This window comes from Erpetoichthys calabaricus, chromosome 16 (genome assembly GCF_900747795.2).
Source record: "Erpetoichthys calabaricus chromosome 16, fErpCal1.3, whole genome shotgun sequence".
NCBI classification, from domain to species: domain Eukaryota; kingdom Metazoa; phylum Chordata; class Cladistia; order Polypteriformes; family Polypteridae; genus Erpetoichthys; species Erpetoichthys calabaricus.
The window spans coordinates 55,916,040-55,936,391 of NC_041409.2; the positions used below are offsets into that span (position 1 = coordinate 55,916,040).

At 38.0% G+C, this 20,352-nt stretch overlaps 1 protein-coding gene across 4 annotated transcripts in view; it reads right to left on the bottom strand.

The window, feature by feature from the left end:
* Positions 1–20,352, bottom strand: part of eml5 (EMAP like 5) — a 253,615-nt gene that overhangs the window by 34,403 nt on the left and 198,860 nt on the right. For 3 of the 4 annotated variants that reach the window (XM_051919879.1, XM_051919882.1, XM_051919881.1), the window contains exons 28-30: positions 16,765–16,779; positions 929–1,007; positions 206–335 (exon numbers count right to left, since the gene is read on the bottom strand). In XM_051919879.1, the coding sequence (XP_051775839.1) occupies positions 206–335; positions 929–1,007; positions 16,765–16,779 (224 nt within the window). The remainder of the gene's footprint in view (positions 1–205; positions 336–928; positions 1,008–16,764; positions 16,780–20,352) is intronic. The other variant, XM_051919880.1, reaches the window with a different exon arrangement.

Below are 20,352 nucleotides of genomic sequence, written 5' to 3' on the forward strand. Positions count from 1 at the left end.
ACATTTTGATTCAGTATTTTTTTTTTACATTGGCTTTGCTCCAACTTTGGAAAAATCCAGTTTGTGCCATAAGAAGTGGGCCCCTCTGTACCCCACCCTTACAACCAGCATGCTGGTTTAGTTGTTAAACTAACACACTAAACTGGGGGGTTGCCTGCTCACATATCTACCACCATTTTAACAGGAAGTAAACCTGACCACTTACCTGAAGCCAGATTGAACACAATGCCAACTGAAGCTGTGTGGTAAATGATGTCGGCCCCGTCGTTTAAGTAATGGACATTATTACGACAGTCATTGCCTCTGTATCCAAACACCAGCTCCAGAACTAAATCCTGCAAAAAAGAAAATACAAATCCTGAGACACAGGGCTAAATCTCAGAGTGTGTGTGAACGTCCTATGTTTCCAGGACGTTTAAATGTGCATTTATTTGGAGTTGTTGGTCTGATTTGGTAAAGCTCCAGCCTTCAAAGTGAATGCTAAATGATTAAGTGACACAGGCAGACACAAACACAAAGTGCTTAAGCAGAAGGCAGATTTGTGTTTTTTACCTTCAACTATAAATGGCACTAAAACATTTTATTTATGGGTCATTCATTTTTCTAAATATAGAGTATATTATTCAACAACATTTAAATTAACAGTAAAAGTTTTGGCATCACACTGATAGCCACGGAACTATCATAACTGTGACAAATTTAAAATAATGAAAACAACTTTTTCATTTTATTTCTTTACAGAGAATGACATGTTACAATAGAATAAACTAAAATAAAATAAAATAAAAATCCACACACAGGCAGTTGTTTAAAACAGAGCTTTAAAAAGTATACATGAACAAATGCTGTCAGTGATTGTTTTAAATATTGTCCTTGCTGGTTTTCATTTCTAGTACTGTTTTTAAGTTAAGTCAGACGCACTGCTCACCTCAATTGGCCTTTTCTTTTTGCCCACATTATTTGTTTGAAGCTTTTCAGGCTGCGGCAGGGCCCTACTTACAGGTGGTCTGAAACAGAGAACTGTGAATAAGAAAAGCTGGTCCATCACCTGCTCTTCACTAGAACAGACAAGCCAGAGTCACTGTCTTCAACAGGCACATAGAACAACAACATTCTTGGGTATTGCGAACTTATCATGCACTTCCCATACACTCCTTTGGAGGATTTTCCAGACTCATTCACAGTAGAAGTATGTTTGAAGTCACTTCTGTGGAAAATAAAAGTGAGTACAGGACAAAATACCAGTAGAGTATAATAGAATCACAGGTCAGACAGGGGACACAAACATAATGGGCACCTCTGGTTATTCTACTGCATACTACTTCCTTTTGAGGCAGTAATAAACCACCTTAATAAAAGAACAAGTGTCCATGTGTCTGACTGGTGGCTATGTCTCTGTCATTCCAAATGATGGCATGTCACAAACATTTTTAGTAAAATAATGCATTGCATTTGTCATTCCAACAGATGGCGCATCATAGACATGTTTAGTAATAAAGTGCAGGGCGTCGGGCGCTCTTCCATTAAAGAAAGCAATTGTATTTAAAGAGAGTATGCAGGGCGCGGGGGGAAGACTGTTTAGTCCTTAGTTATTATAGATAGAAAATCAGTTACTTGAGTATTTCCCTACAGCTGTCTATTTTAAAACAGAGTAAAAAATAAAATGTAATAAAAAGTAAATTAAAAATTAAATTACATTAACTCCTCATCAAAAACAATATTATTAATTTGTTTATCCTCTAACTTACATTATATAAACATTGCTTTTTTGCATTTCTGTTTGCATATTGTTCAGGATATTTTTCTCTTTTTCATTTATTGGATAATTCTCTTTGTTCTTGATTTTTATTATATGCAGCTGTTTTTTTGTTCACTTTCTTTTTTCGACGTTCATTATCAGCTCTTGTCGCTCTTTTTCTATCATGATCTAATATTCGACATTCTTGAATAGATGATTTGCTTTTCCGCCATGCCATTATAGCTGGCTGTGTTGAAGGGTGAGTTAGCACTGAGAGTGTCACGGGGTGGTACGGACAGCGGATGTGCACAGTAGAAGTAACAATTGGGTAAGCGATGTGGAGTGCAGTTAGTCAAGGCTGAATATTGTGGACACAACAGAAAACTTTTTTAAAATAAAAGAAAGATGATAATAATAATAATTCTGGTTCTCATTGAATCTGCATGGCTTTAAATTTATCCTGATTTGTACCACCTCCTCTTTATATAATTACCAAAGGTCTACACTGTCTTTTCTACTTGTGTTTTATGATATGTGTGTTTTTGAATTCTTCAGTATAATAATTTCATCATTACATATTAGATTGTTGATTACTGAAAATTTTAGAGCACACAAAATGTTTTTTTCAGTTCATTGCAAGGAATATGGCAGTCACTGCGGAGTTATGATTTATTTGCAGTAAATAGCTACAGGCAGCAATGCGATCCGTTTTTGACCATTTCAAAGTTCCACTGGGTGTGAAGTTGTGAAGCCCATTATCAATAGGAATGAATGGCTGCCCAAACACGTCTGATAAGGTACAGATAGGTGTGGGCACCAAACCTTGGGCCTCATGTATAACACCGTGTGTAGAACTTACACTAAAACATGGTGTATGGACAAAACTTGAAATGTGCATATGCACAAAAAAATCCAGATGCATAAAACAGTGCATACGCCAAGTTCCGCGCCCTTCCACTTTATAAATCTGAATGAACATGGAATTTAATGCATGTGCATGAGCCTTATCCTGACTACTCCCAGAATTTTGGATATTTGAATATGTAAATCAATATAAATAGCCCCTTCTGTTCAGTGTTTTGTTAAAAGACAATGGCAAAAGCATGTGGAAAAAGAAGAATTTAAGTGAATGCAAAATGGAGGAAAGGAAAAATGTACTATTTGCTGGCTTAAGTAGTGGTATAAGCAACAAAATGGAAGTTGTTCGATTGATACAGAGTGGCAGAGTCACTCAAAAGTTCAAGTTCAGAAAGTCACCACGAAGTGCCCAAAATAAAAAAGAAGTGGTCAGATATCAAAGTCAACATGAAAAGCAAGTCCCAGCCCACCATCTGTTTATTCAGTTTCAGACAATACTATAAAAGCTGCCCCCCCGTGTGGAGGACATGACTCCAGGTGGTGTTGGTGCTGCTGTACCCAGCACATCTTTAGACGCTGGATGCTCACACCTCTGCCTTGGAAACCACGTGGCAACCATCTGGCTGTGCACTGACGGATGCTGTTCTGGAGTTAGATAGTGCAACAGTAGATGCTGTAAGACATGTGGCCAATGAACTAAGGAATATAAGGGCTGTACTGTTCTATGTGATACTGACCACAAATTAAATTAAGTGGCTATAAAATAAATGCTGCATCTGATTACCTGTTTTTACATTCTGCTAATTACAGTACATTTAAACAAAGTTGTAACGCTGTCTGATTTGACTGATCATTTAATGGATCAGGGTCAGGTTCATCATAGCGCATCTCTTCAGGTAACGGCAAGCCACGATTGTGTGTCACATTATGTAGCACGCTACATGCTTGTACAATGTGACAAACTTTCTGTGCAGTATACAGCAGCACATTAATAGAGTGGAAATGCTTTCTATTTACATAAGCAAATTCATTCTCTAAAGGCACCTTTACAGGGTAGTGTCGACACCAAGCGCCACGAAGGATCACTTCTCTGCTCTTTACGTTGCTCTTTGAGGTGACTCACTTTCTTTAAAAGGACTGCTTGCCTTTTGACACACTAGTTGGAAAAAGCACCTGTGACTGTCTGCTATAGATGATGTAATGCCAGCTTATTCTTTTGGTGATTCATCCCTGGCTGATGTAACTTGTCCAGTGCCATTGTAATAGCAATTTGTATGTAGCTGAACACTCCGATTACATTTGGAAAATCGGATATTGTTGCGAATTAGGGTTAGGGTTGACACAGTGTTGAATGAGAAATACCGAATACTTGCAAAGGAGCAAGTAGAGCACAATTCCTCAAAGTCTTAACTTTTTAAAACTGGCGCCAGTTCAGCACACAGCTCCAAGAGGATAGCTGTTGGAAATCAAAATCGACTTAGAAGCCAGTCATCATCATCTATAAATACGCACTCTTCAATCTGCGATGACTTCTAAGAATGCTAAAGCAGCTAAGGTGGTTAGAATAGTTTGGCCATTCAGTGCACCATTATATTGTTACATAATGATTACAATCAAGTGAATTAAATTTGTAAATGATATGCAATTAATTTCAGTGTATCTGATAAAGCCCGTGTCATGGATGTGAATCTAAAATAAGAAAGGGAAACTGCACAGGAACAGTAGCACTGCTTTTGACACTGAGTGCCACCCATTTGCAAAACCAAGCAGAAATTTGCAAACGCATGGTGTGAGGCTGCCGTGAAAATGTGCATGGCTTTACACCAAGTTTTTATACATCTCAAAGTGTGTGTGGAAACGGGCATACACAACGTTATTGGAAGCCTGAGGGACAGGCTGCAGCTAAACTTGTACATATGAACATTTATGACAACAAACACGCTTTCTACACACAGATGTCTTGCTTTGCATTTAATATTAAAAAGAACATTACCACCTGTCGCACATTACGTGTGAGAACAAGTGTGAAATACAGGACTGCACAACTTTTAGGCACCCTTGATTTTTATATACATTTTGTCTTAGATGTTTATTATTTGGCGGCACGGTGGCGCAGTGGGTAGCGCTGCTGCCTCGCAGTTGGGAGACCTGGGGACCCGGGTTTGCTTCCCGGGTCCTCCCTGCGTGGAGTTTGCATGTTCTCCCCGTGTCTGCGTGGGTTTCCTCCGTGCGCTCCGGTTTCCTCCCACAGTCCAAAGACATGCAGGTTAGGTGGATTGGAGATTCTAAATTGGCCCTAGTGTGTGCTTGGTGTGTGGGTGTGTTTGTGTGTGTCCTGCGGTGGGTTGGCACCCTGCCCAGGATTGGTTCCCTGCCTTGTGCCCTGTGTTGGCTGGGATTGGCTCCAGCAGACCCCCGTGACCCTGTGTTCGGATTCAGCGGGTTGGAAAATGGATGGATGGATGTTTATTATTTTGTCTATGTAAATTTAAAAAAATACTAAAATTAAATGATTGTAGAGAAGTTGGTTTAATTTAGATTCATAAAGGTTTCCCAGGTCATTGGATGTCATTGAGTAGGACTCACAAGTACTGGGAGAACTGCTATTTTAGGTCTCTACTATAGTATGGGGAGCTGGCAGGGTAACCTGGCGCCACTAGGGGAAGTTATTCTGAGACACCAGCAGGCCTTTGAATGGAGGGTGTGGAGTACTTACAGTACAAAGCGTTAGCCAGAAGTGTTCAAGAATGTGAATTTGTGTCTGTTGGACAGATGAGGAGATCTGACTTTCAAAGTCTCAAATTTCACTTGAACACCCTACAAAGTTGGAGCTCCAAATTCTACCTGAGGTGTGTGACATAATGCTGAGCTTTTACCTTTACAATTGTATAAAATGACAATATAATCTGGTCAGCCACAAGTGTCATTTGTGGTCCAACTGCACTTGAAGTAATGTGGTACACCTTTAATATGTTTATTTACTCTTTATTTTCACAAAACAAATATAGTTAATGTTGAATTGCTTTTTTGCAGACCCAGTAACAAATCAACACTAACTGAAGTAAAAAGTTCTTAAGTCCAAAGGTGAAACATCACAAGTTGGGGTTTTGAAGACTCGGAAAGCACATGAATGCAGTACGAAAAGCCTCCTTCAATCAGTACACGGTGGATTTGGAGTATAAAACTTTTAGTCAATTTATAATAATTTTGCAATTTAATGCAAGTATATACTTACATGAAGTTATAGCAATGAATTATTAGACATAAGATAAGGGTAAGGATTGAATGTAACTAAAGGAGTAACTAAATGTTGTTTAAAGCTTAGGTATCTGTGGCTTTTGCTTCATCTTAGAGGAGCCACCAAAGTAATTATCATGAATAATGAACACCCCTTTAGAAAATGAGGATAAACTAATGGGAAAGCCCAAGGATCCCTCATATGAAATGGTGATAAGATCAATGGTAAAATCCACAAAACACCATTATTATCAAGGCAGTGTTCAGAATAATGGGAGAATCGACATGTATACAAAATTACTGGTGGCTGTAGTTGATTGGTTAAGATGATAAAATTCTGCATATTAAGAGTTAGATGATGTGATATATTAGATACGGTAATGGTAATAGAAAAGTATAAAAGAGAATGAATTGTTTAATTAATTGCTCACTCCATGGACTGAGACATTTGTGCATGTCTTTGAGCAAGTAAAAAATTGTTCTGCATTCTCTTCTGGCCTCCGTGACCGCCTTCTTTGAAGACTGAGGAAAGTTTTTTTTTCCACAACAGGAGTTGTGAGGTGATCAGTAATGAGGGCTGTGCAGGGTGGAGGAGGGAAGAGAGGCCAGAGGTGAGGAGAGAGAAAGTAAAAGTGTAAGGTGATAACAGCAGGCATAGGGGACAAGTCAAGCAGCCACCCTGTGAGCTGTGCTGGCGTATCCCATGTTTTCAGTCGTAGTCTGATATGTTCCTCCATTTATGTAGCTTGCTTATCTTTTTCTTTTTAGTTCACTGGTTTGCTTAATAAACATGTTCTTTTTATTATTCTGACCGTTCTGTTTATTGTTTTGGTTTGGAGATGCCCATCCAATGGCCCGCTTCGTTTATGATATCTTCTGTGACTGCTCATTGACAGTGTAGTTGATGTTCTAAACTGCTCAGTTGACTTGGGTTTTTATCAGATGCTTTAAAAACATCATTTGACCTCCTTATGAAAAATTTTCCAGACTGATCAGTTCTAGAACATTTTAGGCCATCTGCTAATCTGCCTTTTTCATTAAAATTTTTGAAAAAAGTTTTTAAAGAACTGATTATCTGAACAAAAATGTCATTTTAGAAAAGTACCTATCAGGTTTTAGAGTTAATCACAGCACTGCAACTGCTTCAGTTAAAGTTATAAACCATTTCAAACTCAAAACTGATCAAATTCATGTGCTGCTGCTTCATTTTAGATCTGAATACTGCCTTGACGCATTTCTTATGTACTGCCTAAAGAAGTGGGCTGGTCTCTCTGGCACTGCCTTAACCTGGCACCAGTCGTACATAAAAGGGAAAACAACCTTTGTAAGTTTAGATGACTGTCAACTAGAGTATGGTGGGCTACGAGGATCAATCCTTGCTCCATTACTATTCTTGTTATACGTGTTCACCTTGGATTCATTTATCAAAAAACACAAGATGAATTTCCACCACTCTACAGGTCAGTTGTGCCAGATGTTACGGGTGCTCCTAACTTCTGTCTGGCTGTGCAGAGTGGATGAGCAACATTTTCTTAAGCTTAACAAGTGAAAAAAAATAATCTACTCTTTCGGTACAGTAAAAAAAAAAAACAAGCATCTAATGAGAAAAATCGGATTCTACATTAAATCTCTTTAACCCAGATTACATAATTTTTCAATAAAAAGAAACCACAAGAATGCACCTAGAATGGAGGATAAAGAGGCCAGAAGAGTGGCATTTTGCTTTTATGTAGTAATGTTTTGGAACATTTTAACTACAGAGATACATCAGGCAAGCACAGGTGAAGGTTTTAAAAACACACTTATTAAAGCGTGGCATTTTTAAAGGAATTGTAAGCTTTTGTTTATAACATCCATCTATCCATCCATTTTCCAACCCGCTGAATCCGAACACAGGGTCACGGGGGTCTGCTGGAGCCAATCCCAGCCAACACAGGGCACAAGGCAGGAAACAATCCTGGGCAGGGTGCCAACCCACCGCAGGACTTGTTTATAACATTAAGGTGAAAACATACAAACTGAAATTATTTTAGTTTAGAGTTTGCTTGGCACACCTGGGTGCACACTAAGCCTGTGGTAGCCGGTAGTTGCCATCATCATGAGTTCTTAAGTCTTTAACTTTGTCATGGAGGATTTGGGCTTACAATACAAAAACATCACAACAGAAATGTGCCATTTAACTACATCCATTTCTTCACAGGTGCTGATTTGATATCACACTAGTAATGCTCAACTTAATTTAATTTACGTGATGTTTCAATGAGTTAATATAAAAGTACAACATAAACATTGCACATATGGGCCATTTTATTTTACTCTTTAGCAAATGTATTACTATGTTTTACTCTGTTAAACTGGATATGCAGCAAGATAAAAATAAGGAAGAGTTCTTTACAAAGGCAACAGCTTCCCTGTTTCAAAAGGATAGTTTTAAACTTTAGGTCTTTAGAATACTGAAAACTGTAGATGTCACACTGGCTAATTTCCATTTTGTAAAAAATGTAACTGAACAAATTACAATGATAGATAAATCTACACAATAAACATAAACGTATTGCTCCCAGTTATCTTGTTTGATTGTATACTGCATATCTATGGAAGGTTCCTGGTGATTGTGCAGATCAGGATGGTGCAGCTTCTTTAACTCCGGCCTGTGAATCCCTTTCTCCCTCCAACCAATTTATATGTTGATTCAAATCATATTTAATTACTTGCCTTGATTCTTCTTTCATTTTCAAAACGGGGATTTAGTTTATACAAAAAAATCATAAAAGAGAGTTGTTTTGACATACTGAAGAATTTACAAAATACATAAAAACATATTCCTTTTATAACTTGTGGTTGTCTGCACTCTTCATTGAGAAAACTTTTCAACTTGCTAAGACTAACTGTCCTTACTGTAGATAAAAAATGCATATCATTGGTTTAGAGTTCCAAGCGACAGAGGTTAACATTGTTAATCAAAAAAAGACAGGCAAGCGTCAAGGAGCCAGTCGACCGCACAAGCCGTCTTCAATGTGTGCGTCAGAAACCAAAGCCAGGAATACAAACATTGAAAGCTTTGACTTTTATTTGTTTAGCTAGTTTGAGTCTTTACTTTAGATAGATAGATAGATAGATAGATAGATAGATAGATAGATAGATAGATAGATAGATAGATAGATAGATAGATAGATAGATAGATAGATAGATAGATAGATAGATAGATAGATAGATCTTTGTATCCATAGAAAATTTGATATTAAGATTTTAAGATAATGAAGAGTATTAAGTTGTTAATATTAATTAATATTAAGAATTCCATTATAATATATACATATTACAAACATACTATACTAAAACTTATTTGTACAAAATTAAATGCCCCTCCTTACTCATCCATAAAGCAATGAGAAAGAAGACATATCATTTATCACTCAAAGATACTGAAGTTCAGTATCCATAAAGCTGTCAGTGGTTTGGAGTGCTCGGTTCATGGAGGTGAAGATTAAGCAATGGCTGACAGATCCTAAAGTGTTTGAACTGTCCTTTGTAAAATCATTTTTTTCTTTCTAATTTCTCATTGTTTTATTGTAAGTAGGAAACAATTCTTCCGACTGAGCAAAAGAAGACAGTGTCCCATCAAAAGGTGTGCTAAACAGTGTTAGGGATTACTGTGATGCCAAGATGCATGATGCATACTTAAGCAAGTGACATCTGAGCAGAAGACATTCCCAAAAAATGAGAGTCTGTGTAGTAGTTGCCTGACAGTACCTCTCAAAATTATGGTCTTGACCTCGACACATTTTGGAATGTCAGTTTGATGTACAATTCATCCATCCATCCATTTTCCAACCCACTGAATCTGAACACAGGGTCACGGGGGTCTGCTGGAGCCAATCCCAACCAACACAGGGTGCAAGGCAGGATTGATGTACAATTTTAAGCTAAATGAAGCCATGTGTATTTTATTCAGAGATATATACTATTATCTGTAGTTACATGAAAATCTCATTGAAAGGTCTGATTCATAGCGCTGTCTCAGATTATCTGGAGATACACTCTGTATGAAAGCACAGGTACTGAATAGCTTGGACATGCCACCTAACCCTGTCTCCTGCACTTGTTGCACAGTCTAAATGAATGCTGACCACTGGATGTCTACTCCATTGTTAGTCAATAATAGTACCTGGTGCATGGAGCAAAACACTTATTGAGGAAATCTTTTAATTTCCTTAACTAATGAAGCTGGAACAAGTAAGTTGGTGATTAATCACTGGGATATAGCAGGGCTAATGACAATGTAGAGTATATACAGTGCATCCGGAAAGTATTCACAGCGCATCACTGTTTCCACATTTTGTTATGTTACAGCCTTATTCCAAAATGGATTAAATTCATTTTTTTCCTCAGAATTCTACACACAACACCCCATGATGACAACGTGAACAAAGTTGTACAAAATGATCTGTAACAGCTGAAGATCCTGGCACTTATAAAATGACTCTGTTAAAATAATAATAGTTGGGGAATATTGATGCACAACAATTGCAAGGTCACACTGCATATCTGAAATGTTTTCAAGTTCTGGGTCACTTAAGAACATCTTTTGTCTTCATTTAGGCCACTGCAGTGCTGCTATGGCAGGACACATTTGGTAATTTTCCCATTGAAACACAAATCTCCAGGTTCCATTTCCTGGTGTTTACACAGTATTCCTGTTTATTGTGCTGCACTTTTCTATCCTTTGTTCCTCACAATATTGCTCGTATATCTTATTAAAATGGATCCCTGTAACATGAAGCTACAACCACCATAGTTTGCACTGAAGATGATTTGATCGGGCTGGTACTGAGAGTTTGATTTCTACAGCATAATAAGTTTAGCATCCAGATTAAAAACATTTTGTCAAAAAAATGCTTTATCCACAAGGTAATATTCTGTAAAGATATTTTTTGCAGTGAGGCTTGCTTTCTTGCTTCTTTCCTTTAGAGAAGGGCCTTGATATAGAATGCCTCAAAAAAGTTTAATCCCCCTTCATTTGTTGGTCATTTAAGTTTGGAGGGATGGTAAGGCATTGCCATTGTGATCATATATTTTCTATTTCTGTACAATGGACTGCACTGCGTTTCGATAGATGTTCAAACCTGTTGGAGTGGCTTTGTGCTTATCTATAATCAGATCTTTAACCTAAAATGCTGTTCAGTCATTATTTTGAAAATGCCTACCGTTCTGTGGTACCCTACAGTGAGAGGGGCATTCTTAAATACTAATTTCTCAAACATTCATTAGTCCTAAAAGGGGCGTGGCACCTGTCACTTTTTGAATATTCGACTGTAATTGGCTGGCCGTCACTTAGATACAACACTCCTCACACACTACCAGAATACAGTGATCCCTCGCTATATCGCACTTCGCCTTTCGCGGCTTCACTCCATCGCGGATTTTATATGTAAGCATATTTAAATATATATCGCGGATTTTTCGCTGCTTCGCGGGTTTCTGCGGACAATGGGTCTTTTAATTTCTGGTACATGCTTCCTCAGTTGGTTTGCCCAGTTGATTTCATACAAGGGACGCTACTGGCAGATGGCTGAGAAGCTACCCAGCTTACTTTTCTCTCTCTCTCTCTCTCTCTCTCTCTCTCTTGTGCTGACTTTTTCTGATCCTGACGTAGGGGGATTGAGCAGGGGGGCTGTTCGCACACCTAGACGATACGGACGCTTGTCTAAAAATGCTGAAAGATTATCTTCACGTTGCTAACCTTCTGTGTACAGCTTTTAAGTATGCTGCACTGTGCTTCGCATACTTAAAAGCACGAAGGGCACGTATTGATTTTTTAATCTATCTCTCTCTATATCTCTATCTCCCTCTCTCTCTCTGCTCCTGACGGAGGGGGTGTGAGCTGCCGCCTTCAACAGCTTTGTGCCGCAGTGCTTCGCATACTTAAAAGCAAACAGCCCTATTGATTTGTTTGCTCCTTTGAAGAGGAAGATATGTTTGCATTCTTTTAATTGTGAGACGGAACTGTCATCTCTGTCTTGTCATGGAGCACAGTTTAAACTTTTGAAAAAGAGACAAATGTTTGTTAGCAGTGTTTGAATAACATTCCTGTCTCTCTACAACCTCCTGTGTTTCTGCGCAAATCTGTGACCCAAGCATGACAATATAAAAATAACCATATAAACATATGGTTTCTACTTCGTGGATTTTCTTATTTCACGGGTGGCTCTGGAACGCAACCCCCGCGATGGAGGAGGGATTACTGTATAGCGAAAATCATACTTGCTTGTGCTAATTAACATGCAACACGTTGCAACTCTCCAGCTCCATGATCAGTGAGCTTAACGTCCTAACCTCCAAACTTCTGCCTAAGACAATTGTCTCGTTCACCTACAATTCCCTTAAAAATAAGAATTAAACTGCAGGCAACAGTGTAAATAACAATACATCCACAACAGGAGTTGTTAATTCACTTCCATTAATTTACTTCCCCTGCACTTATTATTGATATCAATTCAGTACATAAAACAACAAAAAATTACTACATTTATTAGAAAAGTAAACTGAGCCTGAAACAGAATATCCACAAGATAACACCTATTACAATGAGCTGGCATTAATGTCATATGCAAGAAGCCAGAAGTTTCAAGGTAAGGTAGTGATACTCACTCGCCAGAAAGTGTCAACATGTTGCATGTCCATCCATCCATCCATTTTCCAACCCGCTGAATCCGAACACAGGGTCACGGGGGTCTGCTGGAGCCAATCCCAGCCAACACAGGGCACAAGGCAGGAACCAATCCCGGGCAGGGTGCCAACCCACCGCAGGACACACACAAACACACCCACACACCAAGCACACACTAGGGCCAATGTAGAATCGCCAATCCACCTAACCTGCATGTCTTTGGACTGTGGGAGGAAACCGGAGCGCCCGGAGGAAACTCACGCAGACACGGGGAGAACATGCAAACTCCACGCAGGGAGGACCCGGGAAGCGAACCCAGGTCCCCAGATCTCCCAACTGCGAGGCAGCAGCGCTACCCACTGCGCCACCGTGCCGCCATGTTGCATGTTGATTAGCAAATGCAAACAGGAATTATCCAGGACTCTGTAAAATGACCCCATAAAGTAGCGCCTGTTTAATAAATAGCCTGAGCTGAAAGGCAGCAGAGCAGCTGGGATATCTACGAGGACTGAGAATGGGAAATACCAACTCTGTGATTTAAAAAAATACCGACTTTGGTATCAAGTCTCTAGCCATATTTCAGTAACTCTTCAGAAGGTCGTCTCTAACCACTGAGTGATCATTTTGAGAATTCTAACTAATCTACAAATGTATTAACTGTTTTTTCAAATCATCAGAGATTATCCTACTTTAAACCAAAGCAAAGGAGAATTATACTATAAATGCATGAATTTCTTGATTTTCTTCTGAGTTGCAATGCAAAAATTGTAAATGAAAGTACAATATGCTGCACCAATACAGAACTTCATCCTTGGAAACAAAAGATTTACAAATAATCTGAATATTAAAGAACCAAAACAGGAGAATAAATATCATATACAAACTTGAAATCATCAACCTTTTTTTAGAGTAATAAACAAAAAACATCACTGAAAGCTTACTCCTACCTGGTATGGTAGACTGGATTTCTTTTCAAAATTTTAATTAATACAGGTGTAGACTGTAGGAAAATAATGCATGCAAATGGTATATGTAGATGTATACTTTTAAGAATATATAAAGCAGGCAAAGTGAAATCAAGTTTTCAGCTGTACAGTATACTGCACATTTGTAAAAGATGTGACTCATGATTGGGTGCTGGATTTACCTGGATCCTCTTATTGTAGCAGCAGGCAATTGAGAAGAGAAATTGATTAGCATTGGTACAGCAGAGGGGTATGAATCAGGTGAGGACTGCACAATGAGCCATGAGGATGACAGCGTGAAGTGAAAACCTCACACATGGGAGCAAAGGGAAATCTGAGTGAAAGACCTTGACCTTACGTTAGCCCCTACATAACATAGAGTAGGGTAAGGCCATATGTTGTGTGGATGGCATCATCTACAGCAGGGGTCTCCAACCTTTTTTCCCTTGAGAGCTACTTTTACAAAATGAAAATGGCTGAGAGCTACTCATGTTTTCTAACGTTTATTCTCATAGCTTATTTCAACCCAAACAAACTGAATAAGCTTGTTTTGCCTGAGCATTTACAAATTGTTGGTGTCCACAACTCACATTTTGCATTAAAACATCACAAAAAATATTTAGTTCATCTGCAAGTGCATTTTGTATGTCTGTATGCATTTTCTAGTGTATCTCACACTATTGAATTAAAACATGAATGCTGTCTAAACAAAACAATGGAATTAAAAATACACAGATATTACTTATTCATTTGTCATTTTGTTACATGTCACTCTTTCACTTCACAAGAGTATTCACGTGTTCAGTTGCATGTGTGATGTGTTTTTTTAGTTAGTCAGATGACTGGCATTGCATGGAGTCAACAAGAGAGGTGTATGGTGGAGTGTAGCTACTTAGGTTCACTCTTATGGAGTCATTTAAATGTTCATCTGTCAGTCTTGTTCTGAACTTTGATTTCATGACATTCATGTCAGAAAAGGCAGACTCACAGAGGTATGGAGACCCAAACAAAGCAGACATTTTCAGAGCTGCTTGGTGAAGATTCTTATAGTTATCTGGCTCTACTAAGCCCCAGAATTGCTGAGAATGCTGTTGAGACTTTAACTGCACATTATTTTGAAGGTTTACTAATATATAATATATAAAATCCAATGTCTCTCTGTCTGTATGTCTGTCCACTTTTCACAAAAGAGCTACTTAACGGGTTTAGATCGGGTTTTTTCTATAATTTGCTTGAACATTCTGGTTGATTTTGCGTCTTCTCTTATTTCGCTATGTATCATAGTTCACTTGAGGTACCAATTTATTTGCGCAAATCCGAGATCCACGCAACGGGCCGGGGGGAGAGGCCCTCCGCACTCACTCGCCAGCTCCGGGACGTGTTCCTTAACTCTGCTTAGCTAGCGAATGAGAGAACAACTGAATTCAACTTTGTTTGATATTTAAAATAAAGTGTTACTTAGGTCTTGATGAGTTTGAGTCCGGATATTCTCTTAAGTGTATGCCACATTGAAAAGATAGATTGCAATTCAGATTGTGGATCATGATTTTGTGTTAAAATGATCGTGATATGATTTTTTGGAAAGATTGGCCACCCCTAATTTGACTAATCAAGTTTTCAAATTTATGTAGGATTCATTAACCCTTTGGTGAGCTACTTGGAAAGGGGTTGCGAGCTACTGGTAGCTCGCGAGCGACATGTTGGAGACCCCTGGTCTACAGTATTGTTCAGTACCAAATGTCAAACACCACAATGGAGTGGAGAACTAATTTAAGTTTAAATAAAAAACACTTTTGAGAGTGAGATTTTAGTTAATATTAACAAAGAACCCTTCTCCATTTTTTTTAAAACATATACAAGTTACAGTTGACATGCATACAAAACATTGTTAAATCAGGTGATTTGTCTAGTTGTGCCTTACTAAAAATACAATCCAAGAATTTCTTAAAAACTGTTACATAATGCGCAAATAAACACCTGGTGCTATGCAGTTGCTGAATTCTTGCACACTAATTCATTGCTAGTCATAAGAAGACATCAATTATATTAATGAAATAATTTGTTATTATACCCATAAGGCAATGTTAAGACAAGTCATTACTTTTATTTACTTCCATGCATGTATTCTAACTGAAGGACGTGCCTTATGTGTAACACAGTACATCTTAACAAAGCCCCTACAGATTAAGTGATTATCCTTTAAACTGCTAGACATTTGTAATAATTACAAAAGTCATTATTAAGCAATTTTCAATATCTTTTTCTCTTTATGATTATATTATCATACCATCAATTTACAAAACTCACTTTCTCTATGTCAGGTAGGGCCTACCTAAGCAGTACCTGGCACAAGAAAGGATCTCACCCTGGGTGGAACATGAGCCCACATTGGGGTCCATCCACCCTCCCACATACGAGACCAATTTGGAAGCATCAGCTGACTTAGCTTGCCCATCCTTGAAACGCTGCAGTAAACCAACAATGTGGAGACTCCCTGAGTGGAATCTGACCGAGTCTCTGGGATTCCACTTAGCTAAGAACTTCAAATGAATGATTATGTGTGAGAATCAAATGTCGCACCTACCATTTATGTGTGAATAACACACTAAAAAAATGACAAGCTACTCAACAAAAGCCATGTGCACTGTTCCAAATTAGTAGGATGTCAGAGTAGACTGCTATATACGAGCTTTTGCCCTAACATTTAATGGAATCAAATGCAATTTGGAAGTTGCTGTTTATGTTAGAACCCTTTGCCAAAAAATGACTAAATACTTTCTTGTACATTATCCATTTAAGTCCTACAGCCAAAAAGTCCCTACACAATGCATCGGTATGCATGCCTCCCGTTTCATCTAACCTGGCCCTGCTGTATATTTAGTGTCATAGATGGCCGCCTATCATACTGGGTGATTATTATTTAACCCTATTTTTCTGGTTAATGGGGTAAATCTATGATTTTATTTTGTCTTTTCTGTCTGCAACTACATATTGAACACACACTTTCGTTCATCAGGGAATACTTGACTGGCAAGGAATTATTTATATTTACACAGACAATATAATACAATATTTTCCTGCACACTAGATTTTAGTATCTTAAAGTTGGTAATTGATGTACTGTGTGGTGCAGAAATTATAAAGAAAAAAAGACTGACAAAATAAACAAACTTAAAGTTTAGAGGTTTAACAAAAGTTATACATACACTGTATCATACATACATTTACATACTGATAATAGAAATGTAAATATAATAGTACGGATGATCTAAAGCTGATTTTTAACACAATCTTACCTTACAACGCCCTGCCTTCAGAGGAAGCAAAAGAAAGTGCAGCAGAAAGAATCAGAAATGACAGAACTCAGAAACAAAATCTGGAAATTGGAAAGGCAGCATTAACTTTGAGGAAAGACAGCAGCAGAGTACAACACAAGGTACACAATAAGGTTTTCAGATGTCACCAATTATTAAACATTGTTGATGGGTATAAATAAAAAGAGGGTAGCCCTATGCGTTCATTACAGAAGATCATTTCAACCCCAGGCATGTTATTGATGCTGATTGATCCTTGAGCAGGAGATACTGTTCACATGGAGAACGTCTACACAATAACAGCATGCACACAAAGACAAAGGGCTACACATTCATGGGCTCTCATACTAAACTTTCCTCACTGGTACCATGTCTCAGTCAGCCCCAGCACTGCAACAGCCCAGGCGGCTGTGCACATTGTAAATTTGTCCATAAAATGGGCAGACAGCACAGCTCACAACTTGATAAACCCTGACATTTAAATCAGAACTTCTTACAAATGTTTGCTTAAATGAAGCCGATATTTAATATAATTATTGTTGCAGTCTTAAAGAAATATTCGCCCAATTTGGCCCTGCTGTTGAAATCCTGCAAGGAGATTTCAGATGAGCAGATATTGCTGTAAATTAAAGAGTATTTATAAACACACACTGCTCTCTGCCTTTCAGAAATTATTTATTTTTAGAGACAAGGCGATCAGCTAGGACCTAAACAGACTAAATACATTTTGTAATGTTAAAAAAAAAAATACAACTTCAATGAAATCCAAAAACAGATAAACAGGTATAATAAAGTAAACGTTTGATTCTAATGTGTGAATCACACCCCGCTTTAATAAAATCTACAGTTACTTGAGGAATGTAGTACCATCAAATCTAAAAACATGTTACCTCTGACACTTCTTATATTGAAAGTCTTAAGACCCCATGCTCATACATTTTGAAGCTACGTTACTAATTGCAATGTTTTGTCTTATCCTTATCTTTTCACCATTTTTCAACTTTAACTCTGTCATGGAACACAGATGTGTGCAGAAGGGCAAACACATCTGAAATTAGGAACAAAACAAACATCTGTTATCTTGTCCATTGTATCTGCATCTTCTTTACACCCTCAGTAAGATGCTGGAAATGCCACTTAGGGATTTTGGTCCATGCATACTAAACAGCATCATGAAACTTCTCAAGATTTTCATCCTCCCACACATTCATGCTGTGGCATTTTTTCTTCATTGTCAATTGTTTTTATTATTATTATTATTATTTCTTGTTAAGACAGTGATATCATTTGATGCCACCTTTGTAGTGCTATTTAAATTCTTGAACACTGCTATTTTGTGTTGTTTCAATGGCAGAGGCAGCCCTGTTTTTTAAACAATAGTTACATCACCATTTATTTAAGAAAGTGGCACAGGACATTTGCTATCCTAGTTTTGTGATAACTTGTGTTTCTCAAACAGTAAAGGCAATTTGAAAATTACATGGTAACTGCAATGGATAGAAGCTGATGTAATATAACATGTAGGATGTTGGCTCAGTATGAAGTGAAAACAGCCTGACTCACTTCAAAGTCTACAAATGGGTAGAAAAGTTCAAAGCAGGAAGAACAAGTGTCGCCAATGAAGCTCGATCTGGTCGACCATCAACACTGCGCACACAAGCCCACATAGATACTGCAAACAAATTCATCAGAGGAGATGTTGCTGTACATGCCATAGTGCTTCATGATTTGGGGTACTGTAAAGTTTGCCAGCTTACTGATGTGCACGAGCCAACACCCTTGAGTGAATTTCAGCAGGTTTCACTCTCACTGTTCAAAGAAGTCTCACTATGGCATGTTGTTCAACAATGGTGCAATCCCTCAGCGGAGTGTTCATGTACATTGTGCACTGCATAATAAAACTTCCCAAAAGCCAATATGAATATTTTATATTGAATCAGTTTCTATCCATTGTGGTTGCCATATGATTTTCTAATTCCCTTTACCTTTTGATTTATCCTTGTATTTATTTTATAAAACATTTCTTTGTTAGGAACCATTTTGAGAAATGTGCTTTTGCTCAGTGCTTTGAACTTCTTGACTATAAATCTTTCTTTTCTGTTCTGTTAGAGGCCTGAAAGTTGACTTTCCCCTGTATCAGTTTCTGCCTGCTTAAACTGCTCCTGTTATCTGTTCTCTTCTTTTAAACTGAATCGCTTGCCTACTGAATTCAAAATGACTATAGCCTTATCTGAACCTTATCTTCCTTTTCCTAGCTGACAGGAGTGGGACTCGGGCAGCATGGACCTCTGCTGTGGCAGCCCATCCTCTTTAAAGTCTGATGTGTTGTGTGTTCAGAGATGCTCTTCTGCACTCCTCTCTGAATGTTTGTGAGTCGAATGAGTCTGGCCATTTTTCATCTGACCTGGCAGACTACATTGTGGCTCACTTGATGTTTTTTTGTTTATTACACCATTCTCTGTACTTTCTAAAGACTGTAGAGCATGAACAGCCCAGAAGAGTAACTGTTACTGAGATGCTGGAACTTTTATATCTGGCACCAACAATCATACCCTGGCCAGAGTCCCATAGATTGTGCATCTACCCATTCTAATTTTTGGTAATACAACAACTAAAACTCTTGACCGTGTCCACATCCGAAATAGTGACTACTGATCTGTAGCCACATAACTGGCTGCTTGGAAGAGCAAGCTTCTGCACTTAATAATGTGTTGGTGAGTACACTGAACATTTCAGGGTTTGCCTGTTGTTCTTGCCTAGGCGATTGGTGCTTTAATCAAAGACACGTTATAATTTGAGTGCTACACTAGTGCTACACAAATGTTAACAATGTCAATGAGAAGAGAATCCTTACAACTTGTGTGCAGCAAAGCCACAGAAAATCAGCCTTATATGACACAGCAATGTGGTTTGACTCTCATTTTAGCATCCCATACTGAAAATGTGAAGTAAAAACAAACATACTGTACTGTACGCTGTATACTAGTTAAAGCTGAAGTTTCTGTAATGGACAGTGGTTTTATAACTTTATTCCATTTCTTTTATGACCTTCAAAACCCTGGATGTACAGCACTGATAAACTTTGCTTGACACACATCTTCAGTGTCATGTATGTGTTATTATAAAGTGATAATTGTATTTGGTGGGATTTCATGCAGAAGACATTAATGCTTGTTCTGTGTTTCTAGATGCACATGTCAATACCTTGCTTTATTGTTGAACATCTTTTTTTGCTAGGAAATGCTTCTTAAAATGAGAAAATGGTTCCATTGTTATTCAATGTATACATTACAGTTGATGCGCCATTTTTCTCAAATAAATACTGCATTGTCACATATTTTAAACATAAAATAATCTTTTAATTGCTTTCAAACTGCATGCCCATCCTTTCACATTTTGCTTACAAGTTTTAGTATTTCTTCATGTTTTCCCCACTATATATATATATATATATATATATATATATATATATATATATATCTTCAATCACATGATTGAATCAGGAGTGGGCAGGAGGAGGAGTATAGGAATCTAATCAAGGACTTTGTTAAATGATGCGACTCAAACCAC